Genomic DNA, 27451 nt, shown 5'->3' with positions numbered 1-27451 from the left:
TTGAATACTGATTTATAATGCTTTTATGTGTAAACATTAAATATATTTCGTTGATTTTTCTAAAAATTTTGAAATGTCCATATTTTAATATGAAATATACTTTTACTGAAACGCATCCGAATAAAAATTATTACGAGTTCTCAAGTAACCTTTTTATTTTCCAAAATGTCTTATTTTAATGAATTCTAACATCAATTCAATGTTAATATCAATTATTAGTTAAATTGTATTTGGCAACATTTCGAAATATGATTTGTTGCTATACCACATTTCATGTCGCCTGTGAACGTAAAATAAGGTGAGCGAATCTCAATGTAAAAACATCCATAATATTGGTATAATTACACTAAATTATATTTTATAAATTTTTTTCAATATATCTTTTTAATCCATTAAAGAAGTTATTTTTTGTCATTAACGGTAGCATCTTCCTTAATTTTGTTTGAAAATTTAATGCTCCGTAGATTCTCGCATGTTCTGATTATTGATTATGTAGTGTAATTGCATTGATTCCTTACTTGTTTCTGTAGGTAATAAAGCAATGGCAGACACGGCTAAAAAGGCCACCAAAACCGTGGCAAAGAAAGGTGTTAAAGATGAAACGAAAAAGAAAAGACCTCGCTGTCCAAGAAATTACAAGTTACCGGGTGGAGTATGGCGATATTCCCGTTCAAGTATGTACAGTCGCAGGTGTCTATACAAAATTAAGAAATCAACAACGCCTAAAGAAAAGCCTAAGCGAAAGCCAAGATATGTTAAAAAGCCTATTGGTGGCGAAAAAAATGGAGGTTTTCGTATTGTAAAACTGAAGAAAGAGGTAAGAAGTGTTATTGTTGCATTCTCATGCCTTATTGAAATTATACTAAAAACCTGTAGCTATACTTAAGAATACTCGCAAAAGACTAGACTACATAGTTATAAGGTTAACTGGATACTAATTTTATCTGCTCTTTCACAATTGCAAACTCTGCTCTCCAAATCCTCCGAACAAGCAATTTTAAACCAAAGCTATTGTTGCCTTGACAACAGGGATGCTGACACACGCGACTCAAACATAACTATTTGAAAGGCTTAACAGTTATGTTTCCGACTGCCAAGTACTCTTACTTCCTACCAGCGGAAATAAGAGATGCATTAACATCCCTGTGATTAATTTATAAACGTATCTTTTTTCAGAAGTTCTAGCATCTACGTGACACTAAAGATGATTAGTACTTAAAGACTAATATCAAACCCTGTGACACGACAGCCCTTGAGTGCCAAAGCCTGAGGTGCGCAACTCGGTTTTCCTGATCTAGGGCTCTGGGGTGCAAAGCAGATGTTCCGGTTGGGTTGTCAGTGTGAAGTGCAGCTGCTGAGCCACTGGGCTTCGAAAGACTAATTATAAATAGTCTAAATTTTTTTGATATTTTTCTCTGTTGATAAATGAGCTTTGTTTTAAATAAACTAAATTCTTGGAGTTTTCATTAGCTTTAAAGTTCCCAGAATTTATATCTTAGTTCTGGATGTCTTATGAAGAGTAGAAGGGTTAAAGAAAAACTGATATAGCTCATGTGGTTCAGCATCGACAAAAAGCATCTTCTCCAGTTGGGGATTGATAAATTCCAAACTTACAAGTGAAACTTGTATGCCAAAAGCGGTCAAGAACTTGTGAACCCTGGCACTAATAGATTTGCTACTTTTTATACAGGATTATCTCCATTTGAGTAAGGATTAAATTGACTGATTAAGCATTTTATTAAATGTTGGTGTAACCTGTTGCTTTTTCTTTGAAAATGAATTGCTGCATTGACTCGAAAAGATGCTGTTTCTGTATTCTCTTCAAGGTGTAATGTTAAATAAATTTAAAAGTGCTTTATTTTAATACTATGCTTGAGTTTGATTAAGTGCATAATTTTCAGAAAAAATTTTATCCTACTGAAGACAAGCCTAAACTGAAGAGGACAAGAAAGATGGTGCCTTTTAAGAAGCATAAACGCTATTTGCGATCAAGCATAACACCTGGAACCATTCTAATATTATTGGCTGGTCGACATCGTGGCAAGGTATGTTTTATACTGCTGATTTTTTAAAAGAGTTGAGGAATAGCTACCGGGGGTCTGTTAACGGACCCTTCATAAAAATCCGATCAACCAAAACGGACCTTTCACAAAATCCGGATCAAACAAAACGGACCTTTCACAAAATCCCGGACCTTGGACCTTTCACAAAATCCCGATTGATCATCCAAAACTCAACCAAAACAGACCCTTCACAAAACTCTGATAAACAAGACCAGATCTTTCACAAATTGTTTATTGAAAGAGCAAATCTGAAAGCAAAATAACGCATATTAAACACTGCATATTAAAGAGATAATTTTTGGAACCTTTTTTAATGCTTACACAAACACATTGAAAAAAAAATCTGGCACTCTTTTGATGCTCCTGCAAGGGATAATTTGCTACTGCCAAATGAATACAATGCCAGTTTGTTTCTGGGAAAGAAATTAACAGCTGAAAAAAAGTTTGGTTTTAAATAATTTTGTTTGTTTATTTTATCACAGTTAATTAGCAGCAGTGTTGTTGAAACTTTTCTGAAAAAGTGTTGGTAAGCACTTTTCTCCCTGCTCCTGATTTAATAAACAATAACAATAATATATATCAGCAAAATGAACTTAGAACTGCAAAGGTACTAGTAAGGGTGGGTGGAAAGTATGATGGTGTTAAACATTTATAATGACTTGATTAGAAAATATTCTAATTTTACAAGCTTGTCAATATTTGTGTTTTTATGGTGCTGTGCAATGTTTAACTTATTTTAGGAGAAAATTATGTATATGGGTTTGATTTTACGATGTTAACAAGGATGATTAACTTTAAATCAACTCTTTTACTTGCCATTTTTTTCTTTAGATGTCTTCATTTTGAAAAATACAATCTTTGAACGTCCAAAACGATAATCATATTTTGTTCTTTTTTCAAGCAAAATTCTATTTTCTTTTATGAGTCAAAAATTAAAATGCTGAATCTATGATTTAATTTTTTTTTTGCTTCAACTGTGTCCCCAGATATTAATGATATGTTTATCATAGGACTCTAAAATGCAATTTTAAAATAATTTTATGAAAAAATATTTCTTTTACAAGCCGTTTTTATACTTTTGATGCCTTCACTTTGAGAATAGCGATCTCTTTGCATCTGCTATGGGAATCTGATTTTTTGATGTTTAGTACGCTTTGTTGAGAGATAAACAAAATATCTCTTTTTATTTTTGTTAAAATCATATAATTTATAAGTTTTAATCAAAATTCTGTGCTTTATAAGAGTCTTGGGTCAAAAAGTTAAATGCTGAACCCCACCCCCCTCATCTTTTTTTTTTTTTTTTTTGATACAGTTATTTTAAATGCTGTACAGAAATATTTCTGGTATAATTTAAGATAATGTAGAATTGTAGATAAATATTGCTACCTGAGACATTGATGCCCCCCCCCCCCCCCCCGCGCCAAATACTAAAGAAACACCCCAAAATGATATTCTCAACATGAAAGAGAAAGACACTCAAAAAAAATTTTTTTGTTTGTAAAATTATTTGATTTTTCACAAAATTAATTCATTTTTCACAAAATTATTTGATTTTTTCACAAAAAACAGACCTTGTGAAAAATCCTGGGCAGACCCCTGGCTACTGTACTGATCCCTTCCCTTAATGTTACCAAAGATGGCCAACCATCGAATTTCATTTTCAGGACTCAAATTTCGAAAAGCCCCCATGTCCTTTCTTTCCTCATCTTTCAACATCATTCAGTTAATCTAAAACTACGTTTCTGGAGCTTCTAACATCGAAACATTTCTGGGGGAAAAATTGAACACTTACATAAACTTCAAGTGATCTTAATTTTTTCATTTTCACTTTAAAATATTTTTCAATCAATTGTTTATATAATATATATTTAAGTATGCTATTTTTATATTAAAATATTACTTGAAGAATATAATTATTTATTATTTTCAAGCTTCAAAATTTTGACTAAAAGCTTTCAGTTTACAGAAAAATCGGATGAAATGGATTTTCAAAATGACATTTTGTCAGGGATGGGCTTTTTTTTTTTCTGGAGTGGACAAAATAGGACAACCCTGATCTCATCCTCTTCCATCAAGCCATCAAAGTTGTTTCCCAAAATATACATATTCTCAAATTTCAAAAAATGTCCAGAGAGAGGCCTCCAAGCCTTCTTCTGTCCTACTAATCACCAAAGACTCTAAAAAAAGTTCCTAACAAAAATTTTCGGGGGAGAACCCGCAAACACTTATTTATTGACAACATACATTTCGAGTTCGTGTACTTGGTCACACAGGACCAGGGTTGGCCGGATTGGACCCAATTGGGTTGGACCCAATGGGTTTTTTTGAAAAAACCCATTTAAAAAAACCCATTATTTAGCCCACTTTTGGGTTTTTTAAAATTTTCTGAGAACTGTTTTTTAAAAAATAATTAATTTAAATGCTTTCACGATTTAAACTTCTTTTTTATTTCTTCTTCACAATATGCAATGGACATAAAAAATGAATTTTGAACTTTAATAGTATTTCTCAACTCTTAAGGGCATTAAAAAATGCTTCAAAGATTTTAAATAAATATATTTAACATTTTCCTTCAACTGGTCAATAAGGAACTCAAATTATCTTGACTAAGTCCTGTCACGTCAGATTTTCTCAATATTTTCAGATTGTACAAAGGATACTACTTTAGCTAAAAGACTCTCATGTGAATTATTTTCTGCAAACCAACACGTCACAAAACTCGAATAAACAAGGTATATTTTTTAGAAATTAACAGGTTTTACAAATGGTCAGACAGAAAACGGAATAGGATGTACAGTATTTTCATTATCTTACGAAAAAGTTTAATATTTCTTACTCTGTACACAGAAATAGAAAAACAGGCAACATAAAATTCAAAGAAATGTCTTGATTAAGCTGGAATTCAGTAAAAAGGGATTTAAACTATTTGAGGTTCTACAGTAGTTTTGCATAACAAAATGAAATACAATAAAGTAAAATACAAAAAAAAAAAAAAATGTCGAAATTAAAAACGAACAAATAAACAATAGATTTTATCACTCAAGAAGTAACTTTGATTTAACTGTTGGTAATCATGCAAACTAAAAAAATCTGAAACTTCACCATTCTTGAATTTTGCCGTTTTTTATACCTTTCTTCAGAAAACACTGAATTTTCCAGCTTTTTTTATCAAGACAATTTATGTGCTTTGTCCATATACTTATGCTACAATATGCTATGAGTATCCCACCTTTCCCCAAAAAAACCCACATTTCTTTTAAAAAACCCAGCTTTAGTTGGGTTTTTTTGGGTTTTATTTAAAAAAACCCAAAAAACCCTGGGTCCATGGGCTTTTTTAAAAAAACCCGGGTTTTTGCCAACCCTGCACAGGACCCATTTATGAACTCGCGTCCAATATGACGGATAGTACACACAATGCAGGGACAAAGTGTAGGACAGGATTAACAGCACAGAAAAGGAAGTTACAACCAGGGCAACGGGCGGGAATCAAACCCACCACCTCGGGGTCTTACTTATGTGGGCATTGTGAACTGTTCAAGTCAACAAACAAATCCATCAATGTCTTCAATTTTGATTTTCAAATGCAATTTTTGTATTTCATTATGCTCGTTACAAAAACTGGTAAAAATAGATTTCATCTTGATGTCGGACCTTTCTTTCATAAGGAAAGAAGTGCATAAAATTTTTGAAAACTTTATTTTCATTATTCCCCCCCTCTCCCCCATCAATGCTTCAGCTATTAGCTGTACTTACAAACTTCGGTTTCAAATGAGGATTGTACTTGTATTATCACATATGTATAAAGTGGGGCTTGTGTCATTTTAGTATTCAATGGGGGATGCTGGGCCTGCAGTGTTGAGATCCCTGTTTTAGAACATCTTGATATATGTATATAAAATTGTTTATACAGTCAAACCCATTGACACGAACTCTCTTAATGACACTGCCCTTCCTCGTCAGATACAACTATACATGATTGTTAAATAAGTCAGATTTGAACAAAAGAATAGAAAACCCCCATTCTTTTATATATGCAATAACTTCCAAAAGTTAAAAGATTTGCACCTGAATGCAAACATGGATGGCAGTGGGAAAAAAAAAAATTCTCTCCTTATAGGAAAATGGTAAACCTTGTTGCTTCAAGAAAATGCAAACTTCACCTGTAGACTATGCTCACAGTTGAAAGCTTGGTAATTCTGGCTACATAAATGCAAAATAGCTATATTTTTACTGTACAGTTGTCTTGTATTAACCCCGAACCACTCTTACTTTTAGTCTTTATTGCTGTTTTCAGGAATTTTCTCAAGATGAAAGTAGAGGGCAGAGCTTATTCTTAGAATACAGTACAATGGGCTATTTATGAACTTGCAATATTTTGCTCCCTGAGCTCTGCCCAGAAGGTCACTCACTGTAAGCTCCAGTCTTATCACTAAAATTCCACTGACTGGTCAACAATAGGGGTGTGTTTGAATAGCAGATAAAGAGATAGGGCCATTTAAATCCCTTTCTGTTGATTCTCCTGGTCATTGAAGCTTAAAAGCATTTAGTATTTAGATCTTTAGCATTTTCTCCATTTTTTTTTTTTTTTTTTTTTTCTGGTTCTTATCTTTTGGGTTTTCTGGGTCCCTGGGACCGAATTTTTCGCACAGCAGTTGCGTCCATTTCCTTCAAATTTGCCTAAAAGACGCCCTTAAGCGCAAACCTTGACACTCGAATGTAGGTTAAGCATTTATTGTTATTAACAATCTAAACTTTTTTTTTCTGAAAAAATGAACAGGAAAATATTGAGCACAGGCGTTTTTTTTTTTTCGTTGGTTGCGCGTCTTCACAGGAAGTGCTATTTTCTTTGGTCATGGTTGTCTTCACACCAAGTGTTTTTTCTTTTGTACGAGAAATTTATCCCCAGATTACACTATAAAAGGTTCTTAATTTAGGAACGTCACTTTACTGGCCACAAGAAAAGTTGTGCGAGTTTGCTAGGTGCCTGATGTTAAGTTAAAGCTGAAGATTAGCGGTAGCCACTCCTCACTTGGTGTGGAGTTGGTCCTAAGAGTGACAATTTAAAAATGTTTCATCGATCGCCAACTCCGGTCGCCACTCTTGCTCAGTTGCTCTTCAAATTCATTTTTCTTAAGATTTAAAGTGCCAGAAAATCCTGAAAGTACCCCCCCCCCCCCATTTTTAAAACAAAACTTGTAAATTTTAGGAGGGGAGGTATAATGGAGATTTTTTTTAAAAAATTGGCCAAAACTGTTTTTAGTTGTATTAATTTTAGGGTACAGAAAAGAAATAAGTAAATAACAGTTAATATTAATGAAGAGTGAGAAATTAATTAAATCCTTTCATAATTCTCCTGCTGTAATAAATTGCACGTAAGCGCCTTTTTTTTTTTTTTTTTTTGAAGGAAAGGATTTTGCACTTTAAGTTGGCAAATACCTCTAGCATTTATCGCTTTAAAATTCATCATGTGCTGAATGTAATAAGGATACAGTAAAAGAAGCAAAATCTTAAAAGTTCTTACTTCCCCTCAAGGGGGAGGGGAGGTATATCACATCTGTGCCCATATTTTTAAAGGTCATTTCATTAAAAGTAAAATTTTTATCATAAGTTTCAAAACAAGGCGAAACAGTTCGTTGTAACAGATATTTACTGTACTAGTATGTTCTAATTTTGTGACACTTTTGATTCACCCAATGATATTTATTTTACACATTTGATAATCAAATCAGGTTGTGAGTATTGTAGAGCATTGGTTGTGTTCTTTTTTTTATGTTGCTATACAAACTTTATTTAAGAAATAGTTGTTTTTTTTAACAGTAATATTTAATTTTTTTAGAGAGTTGTTTTCTTGAAGCAATTGGATACAGGATTGCTGCTTGTGACAGGTAAGAAATATCGTTCATTGAATGAGTTTTTGAATCATTTCAGTTTTTAGAGTACAAAAAAAGTACAAAATGAGAAAAGATACTAATGTAGCTAATTTTTGCATTCTTACAAACTATGAATTGAAAAAAGTTATTTAACATGTATTAACTATTGTAAATCTCATTATTAAAGGTATGCAAATTGATCTTAACATTTTAATAGAATACAAATTTTATAATTTTCAAAAGCATTTGGTAAGGTCAAGATTCACGGTCGTCGCTGGCCACGTGGCCACCTACTTTAAAAAAGTGGCGACCTAAATGTTCTCAGTCGTCATTTCCCCCCTGTTGTTCCTAGAAAAAAAATCATGGGATGAACAGGAATTATGCACAAACTCAAGAGGGTGGAAGAAAGTAAATTGTTTTGAAAGCATACACCTGAGGATAGACATAACAAGAAAGATTGTTTTTTGACCAGAAGGGCAATACAGTTATGTGTAAGCCATACATAGACCCCATATTTGGTCACTCACAAGACGGAAGTAGGCAAAGTCCTTAAGTGCTTAAGTTTGCAAAAAGAAAGCAGAATTTGATGTTAATTCAAATGCAAACTAATGAAAATAATGCAAAATGTGCTGTAAACACATTTTATTTATTTTTTATTTAAAACTTTTCTTGCGAAATGAAATATTTTGTTTTTAAAAATTCATCATATCCTTATTGCATTGGACGCTAATGTTCTAAAAGCTATAAGTTCAAATTAAATTGATGATTAATGAGGATTTTGCATTTTGTAATTATTTTTATGACACTAATTCAAAAACCTAAATCTTAATTTTTAGTGCAGTCACCATATTTGGTCCTTTTCAAGATGGAAGTATAAAGGTTCTTTAACTGCCTAAGTTTTCAAAAATAAAATTGGATGTCTATCGTTATACAGTGCAAACCATTGAACATTCAACAAAATGTGCCGTGTTTTTTCCCCCTGGATAATTATTTTCTTGAAAAATGCAAAATTTGTTCCTTCAAATTTTATCTTCAGGATATTATTTTATCAGCAAAATTATTTTTTGTAAATTTAATCTAAAATGCAGTTTTTTGCTGACTTTTCATCGATTTATTCAGGCCCAGGTTCATAAACTTTGGGCCCCCTTGCACCAAAATCTGTAAGGCCCCTCCCCAAAGGCCAGCAGGAAAGTATTAGAAAACTGAAGTTTTTGGGTCTATTTGGTGAATGATGGAGGGCGGAGGCGGACAAACATAGACCTGCCTGCATGGTAAAAGCAATCATTTTCATTTTTTGGTATCCAATTTGCAGGCTATAATTTAGGCAACCCTGCTCTATACCATATGAAAATCTGCTCCGCAATTTGCCAAATTCATATCCTTGAAACCTTAGCAAGAGAAATTGGGGGAAAAAACTTTATATTTTTGGGCCAAAGTATTTTTAGAACTAGATATAAAAATAAGAGAAGATAGATAATTGCAAAAAGAAGCAATTATCCCCCTCCCTTCCCTTCTTATCCAAAAAGCCACCAAAAGGGTTGGACATTAACTTTTTCGCTCTCAGAAATATTGGAGCTATTTTAAACTATTAATTACTTTCGTCATGCGCTTAATTGTTATTTCTAAATTTTCTATCGCCAATATTGTTTGTATTAGTGTTTGTTTAACGCATCTTATGTCAGGGTTTGTCGCTCCTTCAAAACTCTTCAAATGCTCTTTCATTAAAAAAAAAAAAAATTGAAAGGCCCTTTTCAAACTCTTTCATTTTTGTTTTCAAAACTCCTTTTTCAGTTCAAGACCATATAATCTTCCTCTATGACAGTAACTTAAAATACTTCAAACATCGACAAATTAACTTCGTCACAAGGGCGATTTCAATGTAGTCAGTATGTCAATTATTTAGTAAATAGCAGATTTTATATTGTAAAAATTGTTGTCCACAAGTGAAGCCATGCCTTGAGGGGGTAGAGGTTCATGAAATTGACAGGGAGAAGAGAGAGGGTGACAAAAAGGACATCACACAGTTAGTATAACAAAATGTTTATAAAATTTATGATATTTGGCAAGAGGCGTAAGGTGAAGTGTGACACTTAGGAAAGGGGGAAGGGATCAAATGTTTAAAAAAAAGTATGATATCATCACATTTCTGTGCAACCTGTTAGCATTATTTCAAAATCTCATTTTACTCCTTCCAAACTCCATAATTTTATTTCTGAAATTGAGTACAAACCCTGTATGTGATTGTATGCCTTGTTTTAAAAAAAGATTTGGGGGGATTGGGCACAGATCTTTAAAAGGAATAGATAGCCCTCCTACAGCGCAGCATATTTTGCCCGGAGAAAGTGGGGTCATCGTGATTCTTCCGAGAATCATGTGATCAAGGAACATCGTATCTCCCTCTTTTCAGGCCTACAAAAAAAAAAACTTTTGTTTTGAATAAGTTATTGAAATAAAATTTTTGAATGTTGCTACGTCAGCAAAATAAGAAAGCTTAGGTTCCAGTTAATGTAGTTTCGGCAAAAGCAGCTAACTGCATTAATTTACGAAAGAAAAAGTAAGATATTACAGCAAGTTGTTAGTTTCTTCCAAAAGAATATTTTTAAAGATTAATACAGGGTGGCGACAGATCAGGGAGATCAGGGAACTTTATTAATCAGGGAAATATCAGGGAATTTTGAAAAAATGACAAAAAATCAGGGAAAATTGATTTTTTTGAAAATTTTTTTTTTTTTTTTTTTACTTTACAAAATTAAGTACTCTTAATTCCCTACGCATTTTCCGCCAATTATCTGTTCAAAAAAAAAGTAAAGTTAATGAGGTGCGATTATACACTGCCGCATATTTGTGCATCTTTTTTCCTCAGCGTCAAAGTATTGAATCTTACTTATTAACCACAGGATGAACTTCCTAAGATTGCTTTTGTGTCTGTTAGGTTGTTAATTTTACCTAGCTTGAAATTTCCTTTTACGCTTTCAATGCTACGTAAAATAAACAACCATACAGGCAAAGAGAAAGCCTTCAATTATGCCTTAGCTCCTTTGCCTTTATTCCATTGTCTCAAAGTAATTAGCGTACTATAATCACGATTTCAAGAAGAAATCTTTGGTTTTTCAATTAATACTACAGAAGCTTAAGAGTTATTACTTCGCGTTTTTAATTTAATTGCTAAAATTGAACTTTCAATTAAAAAAACTTTGTTTTTTGCTGTTATACTATTTGTTGTCACCGCAGATTATAAAGGTTTTCTTTTCTTCAGACTTTTGTGATTCCTTAATTTTATAACCAAGTTGTATTCTTCTTTTATATATTTTGAAATTAACTAATTGCTTTTTTTTTCCCTCTTTTTCCCTTGCATTTCAAAGTTGTTTGTTACAAAAGCAATCTAAGATTTTTTCTCATTACATACAAATCATTTGAAATAGAGTTAACTTGTGTACTTAAGAAAATATCTTTATTCTTTTATTGTTAAAATGCTGTATTCATTCATTAAAACCTATGTTCATGATTAGAGAAAAGCTCTCTATGAATGGTTGTCAAATGGTTTCATTTGTTTTGCATAAATATGTTAATTAGTTATATAAGAATAACTACATTACTTCTATTCTTTCACTATTACTTGTTATTCTTGCAACAATTATTATACTGTTTGAAAACTTAGAACTGAAAAGTAATTTTAATAGTTTCTTAAATTCTTATGCTAAGTGGTTTCTGGAAGTAAAGTTTTTTTTTTTTTTTTTTAATTTTCTATAATCTTTCCATTGTATAAAAATTTAATATACTGTTTTGTAGGTCATCCCCCCCCCCAAAAAAAAAAAATTGTCTTTTTTTTTTAAACCATTTTATTAAAAAAAGTAGCATCTTTTAAAAATATATCTTTAGTTCAACAACTTTACATAACTTAAAACGTTTAAAATACTGCATTTTATACAAACATACAATGGATTTCAAGTAGAGCAAAGAAAGGAAACCATTATCATTGGTAACGTTAAATCAGGGAAATTTGGTGAACTTAATCAGGGAAAAGTCAGGGAACTTTTTTTCACAGTTCCTGTCGCCACCCTGTAATATTAAATGATGCGACTTACAGAAAATTATTAGACAATATTTTAAAAGTGCACATTTGTTTTCTTAAATTTTTAAATGCACAGCCCTGCTTTTTTGAAACTAACTGCTTGTTGTAATCCTATGTTTTTCTTTTGTAAATCCAGTTTTTTTTTCCTGTACTACAAGTAAAGATTTGAAAATACAGTCGGACCTCCATATATCGAACTTCCACATATCGAAATTTTCTATATATCGAAATCCCAGCAAATTTATATGTTCATTACATAGAAAAATTGCTTCTATATATCGAAAAAGTCTCTATATATCGAATTTTTTTTCGAGACATTCGTAGATTTTTTTTTTCCTCCTTAGACTGTTTGTCTCATGAAAAATGAAGGTTAGCGGAGAAAATTATGATCACTAAATTTTGCTACGAAACTCATAAGGAATAGGGGATTCAGGGGTGTGTAGATAGGGTCGTTGTTCCGTTCTGGAGTTCTTACATTCCCTCATGTTTATTTCAAATCTTAGTTGCAACCAGTAACACTAAATTCAGTTTCAAGTTATCCCTTTTGTCTCTTGATTATCATTCCTAGTATTTTTAGCTTCAGTAAAAATCATTCAAGTTAAGTAGATTGATTTTTTACTTTTCTCTCGATTACATTGTTAACACGAAAATCCCCTAATGTGGCGGTTCAAGTTGAATTTCTGAAGAATGAAGGTGTATGAAGGAGCAAAAATGTAATTTCTGTTATTTTTGATTATTAACTTTCATTTAATAATCCGATGCTCGTTTAAATTAGAAGTTGGGTTTCATGCACGAAAATTAGTTTTAATTTTAATGTTTTAGGATATTTTTATGATAAAATAAGATTGTTTCTATATATCGAAATTTCTATATATCGAATTTTTTTCCGGCAATTTGCTACTTCGATATATGGAGGTCCGACTGTATAATGTTATTAGTTTTAATGGTTTGTTGGTTGGAAAAGTGTACAAATACACCCACGGCATGCATTGTAAGAAGTTGATATGTTGGAAGTTATGTTAATTATAGGATGTGTGCAAAAAACTAGATTTTTAGATTTCATAATTTCTATGAAAACTGTGCTGAGATAAAAAGTATGTAAGTGCCCGAAATCGAGTTCTAATCTACATAATGACTTATAAGCTTAATCAGGATCACCTTGAAACGTTTTTCAGTGCGATTAGGTTACGACTGGGATTCAAAAACATTCAAACAATTTCGAAGTACCAAAAAAAAAATTATTAATTCATACTGAAATTGAAGAGTTCAGTTGTTCGAATTGCGCTGCTTTTGACAACCTTCAAATTTGTATCGTAACAAAGATGCTTTGGAAGAATGAAACTTTTCTTCCGCAACTTGCGCTCTGTTGTGAGCTGAGACGGTAAAGTAGCCTTAACTACAACAAACCAAAAAACAGGATTAATAAAATTTAAGAATTTTGGGATACATTCAAATATAATAGCTTATTACAACCATCGAAAGATGTATATTTGTGCAGAACAACTGAGTGTGTTAGTCGAATGTGAAAAAGGTTTAGAAGTATAATATAAAAAATATGATGGTACTCATAAAATTTCTAATAAAAGTTTTTCTAAATTTAAATGAGCATATGTTGAAAATAGAAGCAGCTGATGATCACTTTTGCAGTTTCAGAAATTAATCTAAAAATCACGATCAAACCAAAGTTGGTGTTTGTTACACTAACTAGGTAATTACCGGGATGTAATGGATGCAAATACTGTTTAATTAAATTAACTGATAATTTGATTCTATTTACTTTTGTATTTCTAATTGATTTAGGGTTTTACATATGGTTTTATGGAAAATTGTTGCACTGGTTTAAAAAATTGAAACATTACGCATTGAATCTATTTATCTATCTGTCTTTGAAAATTTTGTTTTAAATAAAATAAAATTTAAAAAGTTTTCTTTTATATTTAACATTGAAGATATCTAATTATACTTAGTATTTAAAGCACTTGAAACAAAAGTTTATGCGTCTGCACAAAAGTTGGGAAAATATCTAATAGATCATTCCATGCAAAAGCTGGCATTTTGTCCTTCATTTCATTAAAACGTGATAACTCAAAAAGGTAATGACCAACATTTTTTGCTAAAGTACGCCCATACATGATTTCTTAAGCAAAAAAATTTTTTGTTCATTCCACCTTTAAATTATTACTTTTAATGAAACACATGAGTTGTTACGTGCGGACAAAGTGGCCACTAGTGTTCCACCTGGAATTGCACTTCTATTTCCCTTAATTGTTCAAATGATCGCTGTGAAAAGCGATTCTCTTCTATAAGGGAAAGGAATCTCTTGTGAGGGGTGTCCCATGATCATGTGATGTCCAACGGCTGATGTTGACACACATTTTGAGGAGAAAAGCAGGGAGAAGGCACATCTACTCTATTTTAAGATCTATGGAGTGGGGACCCTTAACTTAGCAAAAGTTCTGTACATCAAATTAGTGTAGTTGCTATTTAGGAATTTGAAATCTCAGTTTTTTACCATCTGAAACTTTGAACTGTCTCTTGTTTTTTGTTTTCATAAGGTTACCTAATCTGGAAATACGGTTGTTTTTTATTTCAGGCCCACTTAAGGTGAATGGATGTCCTTTAAGAAGAATAAACCAGATCTACACTATAGCAACATCTACAAAGCTTGATATTAGCAATGTTAAAATTCCAGAGCATGTAGATGACAAATATTTCAGAAGGAAGAAGCCCCAGAAAAAGTCAAAGAAAGATGAGGAAGAGATTTTTGATACCAAGAAAGAGGTAACTATATTTATCAAATCAGGAAAGAGCTGATGTAGTTCATAGTGAAAATGCAGGGTGGCTACGGATCAGGGAGTTGCGAAAAAATAACAAAAAAATAGGGAAAATTGATTAAATGAAGAGAAAAAAAAATTACAAAATGAAGTACCTTGATTCCCTACAAAGAGAAAGCAATAACTAATGACTTTGCACCCATCTCTTTTTTAAATTAATGCTGATTAAAACTTAAAAGTTATCACTTTCTATTTTTAATTAAATTGCTATAGTTGAATTTTTTGCCGTCGTATTATTCGCTGTCACTTAAGATTACACGAAGGTTCCCCCCCCCCCCCCAAAAAAAAAAAAAATAATAATAATAAATAAATAAACAAAAGTCGATGTTTCAAGTTGCAGTACCTCTAATAGTTTTCTTTTTTGGTTAAAACAATTGTAAAAAAAATTTCATATAATTTGAACGGCAACCCGTGCCGACTTGACCCGAAAGTGTAAACCAGCCCCGTTTACTTGGCCGGATATATCTGGTAGAATCTATGTCAATTCAACAAGGGATGTAACATGGTCTCAGATTTTTTTTGAATTTAACATATGTTAAAATTCATAAAAGATTAAGAAATACGTTCCTCCTATCCCCCCCCCCACACACACATACACACAAAAAATCGCAGGCCGCCAAAGGGTCGTCATGATTTCTTACTTGGGATTTTCGTAAAATTTTTAAAACGCATTTTCTCAGGAACGATAGAACATATTTCATTGCGGTTTGTTTTAATTAAAAGGATATTTTTTCTTGTTTAAAAACAAATGTAACATTTTGAAATATTTGCTTTAGTTTTCTTCTTTCCCAGTCTTTTTGTAAAAAAATTTTACATTTTTGATTTTTCTCAAATGCTAATTTCAAAAATTTTAATTTTTTTAGTTTATTAGTACTACTGACCACTGCATTCCCTGAAAAGGAGAGCTTTCACTTATTCATTTAACAGATTTTAGAGGAGTTTGAAAAAATGAGGGTTTTTAAGGAACTGTTTACGTAATGGCAGACCTTAAAATTCAAAAAAAAAAAAAAATTGAAACAAGTGGCCAGGGAACACTTTTAACTTGGTCATATAGCGAAACTCGCGTTTCGAGTCGCCATTTTATCCGGGATATTGAATAAAGTGAGGACAGGATGGCATTGCGCTTAACGATTCTTTCTGCACAACGTTAAAAGGTTGCGTGGGGAATGTTTTTTGAATTTTCTGATCTGCTATTACGTAAAAGTTCCTTTAAAACCCTCATTTTTTCAATACCTCTAAAATCTGTTAAACAAAAAAGTGAAAGCTGTCTTTTTCAGGGAATGTAGTGCTCAGTAGTAACAATAAACTGTAAAAAGATGAGTTTTTAAAATTAGTAATTTTGAGAAAAATCAAAAAAAAAATCCAAGACCATGTTACACCCCTTGTTGACCACATGTACCACAAAATATTTATCCAAATTAAAAGTTATTTAGGTGTCAAACAGAAGACCTAAAGTTTATGATTTTCTTAAATTTACATATTGCAAGAAAACAAAAAAATTTCTATTTAGCTCTAATCTAGTGATGTGCCGGATCGTTTAAAAAGTAGATCCATGGATACGGATCTCGAATTTATTTTACCCAATTCAACTATTCAAGTGTAAAAAATTTTACGGGAGGTTTTTCCGTCAGAATGATGGCAGTCTCTTCAAAAAATTTCAACTGCGGCAAAAATATAATCAAGACTACGATTTACTCTTTAAAGAAATCTCTTAAAATTGAGGGAGAGTTGGAAGGAATGGGCCAGCGCTGCGTTAATGCTTAGATGGAATGTGAAAAATTATTTCTAGCTTACTCGGTAGATGTAGGATACAGGGGCAAGAGTGTAAAGCTGCTACTGGACAGGCGAGAAATAATTTTTCTCATTTTATTTCAGCATAAATGCAGCGCTGACCCATTCCACAAACTTATCCGACCAACGAAATGAAGAGCCGGGAACACATTTACAAACAGAATTTAGTCACTTTTTTTGAAGGAAGCCGAGAAAAACGAAAATGAAGAATAACAGAAACCCCAAATCAATAACGAAAACTAATATTAAATTTTTTAAAAAAAATGTCCCAGAGAGCCGACATCATATTAAGATGAATTTCGCGGATCAGAACACACATTTGTTAACAAATATGAACTGGCAGCTGGTAAAAATTTTAAATCATTGAGCTTTTTCTCCTTCTCTTCCAACTATGAAATTGCTACCAATCACGCGTATGAAGTGATTAGGGTGAAAAAACAACGTAAATAAAGCACAAATATTGGAGAAAATACAGCAGATAGCTATTTCAAGGCTACAATGGAACCTCTTCATCAGTGCAAAAAGCTCACCAACACAACCAGAAGTTGCGAAAGAATAAGTTTTTATTTTTAATTGTATCTCTTATAATATTGAAAAATTTTCTCATACAATCTTACATGATGAAATTTCTACTAGTGAAATTCTATGATCTTTTCACCTTGGAGAACTGAGTAAGATTGTTTAATGTTCCCCTACCTACTGTAAAAATCCTTCGAGTTTAATTACAATACTCTTCTAATACAGAAAGTAATACATTAGTACCAGTAATGAAATATGTGATAAAATCAAGCATAATTTTTAGCTTTAAATGACTTTAAACTTTTGGCTGAACAGATAATTGGGAGTACAGTGAATTTTATTTTTTCTTTCTTTTTTTAGAATTATCTCAAACTGTTCATTAACTGCTGCAAAATTTAGGATATTTGCTCAATAATATAGCCTAGTATTATCTCCTATGATGATTTTATAAGAGTGAAACTCATATGATCTTTTCACCTTGGAGAACTGAGTGAGATAATTTCCTTTAAAGTCTTCAATAACTACTGCAAAATTAAGGAATGCTATTGCATAGTGATATCTGCTATGATGATTTTATAATAGTGAAATATCTATGATCTTTTCACCTTGGAGAACTGAGTAAGATTGTTTAATGTTCCCCTACCTACTGTGTAAAAATCCTTTTGTATGCAGTAAAGTTTGGAATTGTAGCTTTCTGGGTAGTACACTTGCATGATGATTTTTTAATAGTGAAATTTTGTGATCTTTTCACCTTGGAGAACTGAGCAAGATTAATTTCTTTCTAGTTAGTTTGTCTTAAGGCAACATAAAAGAATTGCATGATCTGCAGCTTAAAAAGAAGTGAGTTGAGCGAAATAAAAAACTTCATTTGTGTTCAGTTATTAAAGAAAGGATGACTTTTCCAATGGAATTAAATATTTAACTTTAGAAATATTTAATTTTTTGGAAGGACTCTGAAAATGCGATCTGTTTAAATGAGTAGTGTAACAAGGATGAGGGGTTTTTTTAATGAACAATAACTGCACTACCAAGTGTAGAATGTTTGCTCAATCGTCATTGTCTAGTATAATCTTCCATGATGATTTTTCATCAGTGAAACTCGGTGGTCTTTTTACCTGGGAGAACTGAATAAGATTATTTACACTATACTCCCAATTATCTGTGCTAATTAATGCAAGGGTGTACACAGATAATTGGAAAACACATATAGGCCAAAAATGACCAAGCACTAAAAAAAGTGGATTAGGAGGCTATAAGTAAGGTACACAATGATATATAGAATACTTCGAGTTTAATTACAAAACTCTACTAATACAGAAACTAATACATTAGTACCAATAATGAAATATGTAATAAAATCAAGCATAATTTTTAGTTTTAAATAATTAAAACTTTTGGCTGAACAGATAATTGGGAGTACAGTGAATTTTTTCTTTTCCTTTTTTTTAGTATTATTTCAAACTGTTCATTAACTGCTGCAAAATTTAGGATATTTGCTCAATAATATAGCCTAGTATTATCTCCTATGATGATTTTATAAGAGTGAAACTCATATGATCTTTTCACCTTGGAGAACTGAGTGAGATAATTTCCTTTAAAGTCTTCAATAACTACTGCAAAATTAAGGATATTTACTTAATGCTATTGCGTAGTGATATCTGCTATGATGATTTTATAATAGTGAAATATCTATGATCTTTTCACCTTGGAGAACTGAGTAAGATTGTTTAATGTTCCCCTACCTACTGTGTAAAAATCCTTTTGTATGCAGAAAAGTTTGGAATTGTAGCTTTCTGGGTAGTATACTTGCATGATGATTTTTTAATAGTGAAATTTCGTGATCTTTTCACCTTGGAGAACTGAGCAAGATTAATTTCTTTCTAGTTAGCTTGTCTCAAGGCAACATAAAAGAATTGCATGATATACAGTGATGAATTATTTTATCCATTTTTTAAACAAAATTTATAGAACGTAACTTAGCATTTTTCAGGTCAGGTCGTGGAAGATATCAATAAGGAATTTTCATGCAAATACCTAAAAGCATTACAATCTTCAATTACATTTATTTGCTCTTGGTTAATTTTAATTTATCCATCAAGAAGGCTTCAGTTGGAGGTACTTTAAATATTAAATGCGACAAGTTGCTGATTTAAAATAAAGGAACTAAGTAGTTCAGAAGAGAAAGCAGTGTTAAAAAATTACAAAAAAGAAAAGAAAAAAATCTAATGCATTTTATTGCATACACTGTCAAATTATACATCATTATGTTATTACTTTTCATTGGGAAGTTAAAGTGGTAATGGCTTCGATTATGACAGATTTTGATGAATGGAAAAATGTGCCTGCATTCGGACATAACTTATAATAGAAACTGTCGTTAGTTAGAAATTAGTTTTACACCTGTTTCAGCTGTGCCATTGACAACCCTTTAACTGTTTAATATCTTTTTAGCTTTAATATAATATTGGTTTTTACACTGTTCATCAAGATCAGTATTTAAAAACTTTGTACCAATTTCGAATCTCTTTAAAAAATTGTATATCTTAAAAAGTTGGAGGAGAAATGAAAAAATCTACTTCTTTGTCCAATAAACCAGTGCTTCTCAACCTTTTTTACTTTGCGGCACACTTAAGAAATTTCTAGATCAACGGGGCACACTGAACTTAATTTCGCAATGGTAATGTAGAAATGTCTGGTAAAAAGACATGGGGAGGGGGGGGGGACTTTTTTTCACATGAATAAAACAATTATAACTAATGTAGTGTATTAAAATTTATTTAGAAAGTAGAAATATTTCGAATGTATTGAGGTTGATAATGAACAACAAAACTACTTATATCAGACTTAACAGAAAATTATACTTGATATGTTTCAAAGCATTTCAGTGAAACATGTCATTAAAGTGCACACTGCAGTCAAACGATTTATCAAAAAATGTTTCAAGAAAGAAGCAAGTAAGAAACTAAAACCAAGCACCTAACTTCCGTTTGACACAAATGAGCCACTTGAGCCTGCCTTGAGGAGCAAAGACATTTGATGTTCAGCTCTATGCTGGATAGAGCTACACGAAGTTCTTGATCCAGGCTCTTTAGCGATGATCTCTTGCTGTTTTTTATAAGTGTGAGGGCTGAGAAGCTGAGTTCGCAAAGATATGTAGTTGAAAATGGTAGCAGCACATCAATAGCAAGACAAGAGATAGTGGGATACTCATTTTTAACCAGCAACCAAAATTCGCCTAGAGGTACTTCGCTCAACTTAAACCTAAGCGTACGGTCGCTCTTGAGGTCCATAAATTCTTCTTTCGCCTTCAAAGAAAGGTCTTTAACTGATGCATCCGCAGATGAAGAGAATGGATCGCGAATCCAGTCATACTGTTCTGTGTTAGTATTCTTGAAATAGTGTTTAAACTTGTCCTGAAGTATTACTAAATGTTCTGCCACCACATTCAGCAGCTTTTCTTCCATTCCATTTCCTTCACATACCATGTTGACGGTCCGTTTGAACATGTCCAATGAGCCACGCTGTACTTCTTCTTTCCACAGCTGAATTTTTGATTTGAATCCGTTCAGCTTGTCCATGCATGTAACCAAATTCTCTCCTTGCCCTTGCATTTTCCGATTCAATTCGTTAAGGTGTTCGAAAATGTCAGCCATGTACGCTAGTTTTGCCAGCCAATATCTGTCTTGCATCAAACTGGCGTACTGCACTTCGTTTTTTAAAATCAAAAATTCTAGATAGTACCTTACCACGTGAAAGTCAGCGAATCTCTGTATGAAGAAGTAAGGAGTGGTGATCTGCGCCCATTTCTTCACAAAGTACGGAGAAAAGGCGAGAATTAAGCGGCCTCGATTTTATCAAATTCACGATTTTCACGACTTCAGCTCATCTGTTAAGTTCTTTGCCATGAGAGCTTCACGATGTATTAAACAGTGTATGGTTTGAACACTTGGGTTACGATTTTTCATATTCGACAGGAACCCTATGATAGGTCCTGTCATTGCAGCAGCTCCGTCGGTGCAAACACTTGTGCAATTTTGCCACTGGATCCCGTTACTTTTCGTATATTCATCTGTAACGCGGAATATCTCATCACCGGTTGCACGTTGAGGAAGTTCTTTGCAGAAAAGATAATGGTCTTTAATGCGTCCGTCAAAGCGCACAGTGGCTATGAGTTGTGCACAGCTTCCGATGTCGGAAGATTCATCGACTTGAAATGCAAATTTTCCAGCTAATCGTAATTTCTCTACCAATGTTGCTTCTATGTAACCCGACATGTCATCAATTCGTCTCTTGATAGTATCGTCAAAAAGTGGCACTCGGGCCACCTCCTTCTCTGCTCTGGGCTCCGGGTCCTAGCATTCCCCGTACAATTTCTCTGCACGCTGGTAAAATAAGCGTTTCACCGATAGTGTGTGGATTTTTCGTATTGGCAACTTACCGTGCAACATTATAGCTAACCTCTTGAGCCCTTTCAGAAACTTTTGCATTGGCTTTCATGAAGGAACTTTGCTTCGAGTTCTCTTCCTTCAATCGCTTGAAGTAACCTTTGTCTTTGCCTAAGTAAAAAGGATGTTTAGTAGACAGGTGACGTTTTAATTTGCTAGGGAACATCGCTTCATTTGAAAGTTTCTCCCCGCAAATGAGACACTCAGGTCTTGGTGATTTTACATCTCCGATCCACGAAAAACCGAAAGCGAGGTGTCCTTCCTTGTACTGCCTTCTCAGCGACTTAGCCTTTTTACTTGGATTTCCATCTGTATCAGTACATGCAGTCGCAGACTTAGCAGCTGATGAGCCTTCTCCAACCAAGAATTTTTCCATATCACATTCGTAATTAAAGCTCATGTTTTGCGCCAATCCGAATAAACACACTGAGCGTATGAAGACAAACCAGAATATCACTTCTGATTGTTGAGCGTGAATAATTTGTGTCTAAAATAAGCCGAATAAATAATAATAATAAAGCCATTAGCAAACATAAGTTTGAAAAAAAAATTTTTTTTTTCTTTTTTGCGGATCTGCTTTTTATAGATCAACAAAAAAATCTTCAAAAGCAATATATGGCTGATCGTTGGCGCCAACGTTTGCAACAGATAAAAGTAATATTCATTCGTCCTAGATTTTGTTTTTTCAAGTCAATTTTTTTCTTTTATTTTCTATTTTGCTAAAAGTCTCAGAACCGAGCTTTGAGAAACTACGATAAAATAAAATTAGTATCGGAACTGGAAAATAGGAAAACAAAAGCTAAAGCAAGGGCTAAAATTCTGGGCGGGAGGGCACGATCCCTGCCTGGGAGAGCGGGCGATACTCCCGTTTGCGAATGATTCAGAAAAAATTCTGTTTAATTAGTTGACTTCGTGGAAATTAGAATCCGTTTTCAAAAACTGAAAGTAATAGGATCACAAGAAGTTTAAAAGAGGTGGGCAGCAAATCCCGCCTCTCCCCTTGTTGGGTATGTCTTATGGCACATGATCGACAGGGTGAACTGAGAAGTTACAGAACGATACAAACGCTATTCGGTCGTATAAAATAAAATACATCATGGCCCTTTCTTTTTATATAACTACGAAAATACCGCGGCACACCGGGTTACTTGTCGCGGCGCACCAGTGTGCCGCGGCACACCGGTTGCGAAACCCTGCAATAAACTAAGCTTCTTTAAGATTGAGCTGTGCTTTTGTATCCCTATCATCACAATCATCTTCATTATCTCCTACTTCGGATTTTAATTTTGCAGCCTTCTTTGTTTTGATAATTTATTTTTCTCCCTCAAGTATCATCAAAAAAGGGAAATGCAACCTTTTCTGAGTTCAGGGACTACAAATGGTTAATGATTTTAGGTATTTCTGTTCCTAGATCATCTTCATAAATACTCTTGTATTGAACCAAAGATTTTACTAACTGTAGATCTTGGTTGGGGGTCAAAACTGGATCGCAGACAATAAGCCGTACTTTTCCGTAAATATTGTTGATAAACAACCAAATATCTTCAATACTTTTTATCTTTAAATCGATTAAGGAAAGCTTATCCCTGAGAGGATATATTTTTAAAGAGTAGGTATATGAGGCAGTGAGAAGCAAAGAAATGTAATTGCAAAAATTAAAATTTTCGAGATAATGATTACAAATAATAGGGGAACGTCTCCTCTGCTTAGGCGCAAGAGATGGTACAAGTAGCTCTGGAAGGGGCTGTTATATTGCATGATTTAGAAAAGCAGTTCAATGAAAGTCTACCTAGGATCTGCACTTTAAAAAACCTTAAAATGCATTTTATAAGGGACTTTAAAAAGTCCAATGAACTTCTTATACAGGGTGGCGACAGATCAGGGAAAAGTCAGGGAGCTTTATTAATCAGGGAAATATCAGGGAATTTTGAAAAAATTACAAAAAATCAGGGAAAATTGATTTTATGAAGAAAAAAAAATTTTTTTTGCTTTACAAAATTAAGTACTCTAATTCCCTACGCACTTTCCGCCAATTATCTGTTCAAAAATAAAGTTAAAAATTGCTTCTGTGTCTGTTAGGTTGTTTATTTTACCTACTTGAAATTTCCTTTTACGCTTTCAATGCTTCATAAAATAAACAACCATACAGGCAAAGAGAAAGCCTTCATTAATGCCTTAGCTCCTTTGCCTTTATTCCATTGTCTCAAAGTAATTAGCCTACTGTAATCACAATTTCAAGAAGAAATCTTTGGTTTTTGAATTAATACTATAAAAGCTTAAAAGTTATTACTTCTTCGCGTTTTTAATTTAATTGCTAAAATTGAACTTTCAATAAAAAAGAGTAATTTTAATAGTTTAATTCTTATGCTAAGTGGTTTCTGGAAGTAAAGTTTTTTTTTTTTTTTATTTTCTCCTTTCCGTGTAGAAAAATTTAATATACTGTTTTGTAGGGGTTTTTTTCCCAAAAAAATTGACTTGATATGTTTTACTTAATCATTTTATTAAAAAGGTAGCATCTTTTAAGAATATTTTTTTAGTTCAACAACTTTACACAACTTAAAACGTTTAAAATACTGCATTTTATACAAACATGCAATGGATTTTAAGTAGAGCAAAGAAAGAAAACCATTATTATTGGTAACGTAAATCAGGGAAATTTGGTGAACTTAATCAGGGAACTTCAGTTCCTGTCGCCACCCTGTTATAGGCATCCCTAATCTGCTACTGTTTTCATTTCTCAGAAAGAAAGCTCGAAATTTCACCTTGATTGCTTATTTTGTTTTTAATCTTCTATACTTGCTTTGAATTGCTTCGTATCGATATCATTCATCCTGAAATTCTTGAAAAATATCTGGTTGAGGACCAGTGGAAGTATCTATTTTGCAAATCAAAACTCCTTTCAAACCAACTTCTAAGATGTGGTAGCAACAAGCTAAATACAAAAACTTTTTCTTTAACAAACTGTACTCATAAAACGCAGGTTTGTACTGCAGAAAAGAGCCATAAAATGACTGTCATTTTAACAAAAGCCCTAACAAGTCCTCATCTAAAAACACAGGCCAACTATCCTGGGAATCTAAGTTTTTCCTTTCTCTGGGGGGGGGGGGTCGAAAAACCCTTGCAAGACTGGGATTTTTAAGCTAGTGTTTAACGCTGACCACCGAGGAGGAAAGCAACGTTCCGTATTTATGGCCTCTACAGCTAATTTCATAAGTTTTACATGCAGTTGTTTGTTTTGGCTTTGAGTTTTAGAGACATAACTATAGTACAGTGAAATCCTGTTACAACGAACTTCAAATTACCAGAAATTTTCTTCGTTGTAACGAGGTTTTAGTAATAATGAAATTCAAGCAACGTATAGATCAAATCGGAGCTCAAAATTTATTTCGTTGTATAGGTATTCGTTGTAACGGGATTTCACTGCATATATTTCTGATAATATTGCTGTTTTTGCTCTGATAGCTTAACATTATAAGGGGGTTACAACCATTAACTAAAAGAAGCAATACAATTGATATTATAATGTTTCGTTCTGAGGATATTAGCTATAACCTGACTTGGAAAATCCTGAATAATATTCAATCAATTTTTACAAGAATTTAAATGAAATAAGACTTAAATTCCCTATAAAATTAAACCAGAATGAAGTTTCTAGAATGAATAATTTTGGTTTTACAGATAAAAAAACTACGATTTTTTTGCTAAAAATTGCCATTTTTCGTAACTTAAGCCTCTTTGCGGCACGTGTTAATATCATTGAAATGACTTGAAACTTTGCAAATCACATTTTCTAGCCTATTGGCACATTTTAGGGGGTGCCGCAAAAGATTAGTTGAAAAATTTTTTTCCCCATGTACCTTGTGACCACCCTAGTATGCATTTTAGTAGTTAAAGAAAAATGATCATTTCAGATGGGGGGGGGGGGTTTAAATGCCTTCCTTTAAATTCTTAGCACATATATTTTGCTGTATCTATTTTTCGTTACATATTTGCGTACTTTTTTAAATGGTGAAGTTTCTTTTAACGCTCTTTTTTACAAACTAAGGGAAACGAGGTTTTTTTTTTTTTTTTTTGCTCTATTTAGATAAATGAATAAAGCGCAGTTTAGATTAGGAAATGGGTGGGGGGGGGGGTGTAAAATAGGTAGAGATGGATTGTATAAGTAGATAGTTGTTGAAGGCAGCAATTTTGGCGTAAAAGGGTGAGTGACACAAGAGGCAACTGGAAATAGGTATAGGTACAAAGAAGATGGATATAGATTAATGCATACTGCCGTCAAAATTATTTAAACAGCCGCCTTAGGAGGGGAACTTTGCATAAACACGGGAGGAAGGCATGAATTTTTTTTTTATTCAGCAGACTTCCTTTAAATTCTTGCCACGGGCATCGCCCTGTTGTCTATGCTTTTATCGATCTTTGATGTCTGAATTATATGTACAGTCAATCCGGTATAACTCGAATCTAAAGAGACCGACAAAAAACTTAGACTTATTGGAAGTTCGACTTACCGCTAGTTTCGGTTTTTGACATTTTAATATTAAAACGTATGAAATATTTTAACTAATGTGTACATATAACAGACAACATTACAGAACTTAAAAGTTTTAAAGCACGATATGCATAGTTTAGTCAAAAATTTTAGGAGAAAAAAATAGAAAACATGATTTTGATGCTGCTGTAACCACTTGAATAGAGCTAATTCTTCAGGAAAGATGCACATCTTCATTCATTTCAATTTTGGATTAATGGATTCTACCGCTTTAGAAGTTTCTCTTTTTCTTTTAGTACCATTGACAGAGTACTTGCTTAGACATCTTTAATTGTAAACAAAACTCACTCTGTCATTAAGGGACGTATAAGCAAATAATCGAACTAAAGAATCAAGGGGAACGCATCTTAGCTTAGGCGAGCCTTTGAATAAAGGTACTCAATCGGTTGACTTGACAGCTTAAAAGCAAATTTGTAGTCCAACAACATATCAAAATGTAAATAGTATAGTGCAACAAAAGAAAACAGGCTAACTCATATCTGTAGGTGTAACTCCTTTATCGCACATTAGCTCAATTGGTGCTCTTCTTGCTTAAAAGTTCTCGCGTGCCTGTGTTTGTACCAGTTAGCTTGAGTGTTAGAGAAATTCCTTTTTCATTTTGAGTTTAATATTCACGGCATTTAAAAGCATGATAAAATATTGATGCGAAATATCATTGGTGAATCATCTGTTTGTCAAGTGGAATCTCCTGTGTGTTTTTTTTTTTTTTTTCGTTGAAGGTTGACTAGTAAAATATTATGTAAGGCTGTTCAGAAGCAATAAATGAGATTTAAGATCAGACTCCGACAATGACCCCCAACATTAGCAATCTTACCGTTGAAATAACTATTCTCATATTTTTAAGTGCCTATCGATTTCAGTGCCTTTTTTTTTACCCACAACATAATTTGTTCATGGAATATTTCGTATACCTAACAATTTTGTCACTAAAATATTATTAGTATTGTTTTCTCTGTTTTGGCATATTGTCGCCTAAAGCAACAGTAAGATGTCTTAGTGCTATTTCTGACATTAGATATCTTAGTGTAGCTCTGAGGCAATGATATATGGACATTGTTATGTGGAAATCTTTCACTTAAATCCTTTCTCTTCCCAGGAGTACACTGTATCAGAAGAACGCAAGAAGGATCAACTAGAGGTTGATCGTCAGATCATTGATGTCATCCGCAAACATCCTGAGAGGAAATTTATGTTCCACTACCTTCGAGCGTTGTTCTATCTACAGAATAAAATGTATCCACACAAAATGTTGTTCTAAATTTGCGAAGTTCAAGATAAATAAAATGAAAAAGACTCATATGAAATTTT

General features: G+C 32.9%; 1 protein-coding gene across 1 annotated transcript; it reads left to right on the top strand.

Moving 5' to 3' along the window:
- The first annotated feature begins 193 nt into the window (after nucleotides 1-193).
- Nucleotides 194-27451, top strand: LOC129234508 (60S ribosomal protein L6-like). The gene is made up of 6 exons (XM_054868510.1): nucleotides 194-298; nucleotides 531-817; nucleotides 1902-2045; nucleotides 7900-7948; nucleotides 14599-14786; nucleotides 27240-27451. The coding sequence occupies exons 2-6, from the start codon at nucleotides 542-544 to the stop codon at nucleotides 27399-27401; spliced, it is 819 nt and encodes a 272-aa protein (XP_054724485.1). The 5' UTR covers nucleotides 194-298; nucleotides 531-541; the 3' UTR covers nucleotides 27402-27451.

Source organism: Uloborus diversus, chromosome 1 (assembly GCF_026930045.1).
Source record: "Uloborus diversus isolate 005 chromosome 1, Udiv.v.3.1, whole genome shotgun sequence".
NCBI lineage: Eukaryota > Metazoa > Arthropoda > Arachnida > Araneae > Uloboridae > Uloborus > Uloborus diversus.
This window is presented reverse-complemented; position numbering and strand designations above follow the sequence as displayed.

What these genes read in the sequence shown, in the direction of transcription:
- LOC129234508 (XM_054868510.1), top strand. Translation starts at nt 542, where the DNA reads ATGGCAGACACGGCTAAAAAGGCCACCAAAACCGTGGCAAAGAAAGGT. An exon ending in CTGGTCGACATCGTGGCAAG is followed by an intron (nt 2,046 to 7,899) that starts GTATGTTTTATA and finishes TAATTTTTTTAG; the next exon opens with AGAGTTGTTTTCTTGAAGCA. An exon ending in TTTTTGATACCAAGAAAGAG is followed by an intron (nt 14,787 to 27,239) that starts GTAACTATATTT and finishes TTCTCTTCCCAG; the next exon opens with GAGTACACTGTATCAGAAGA.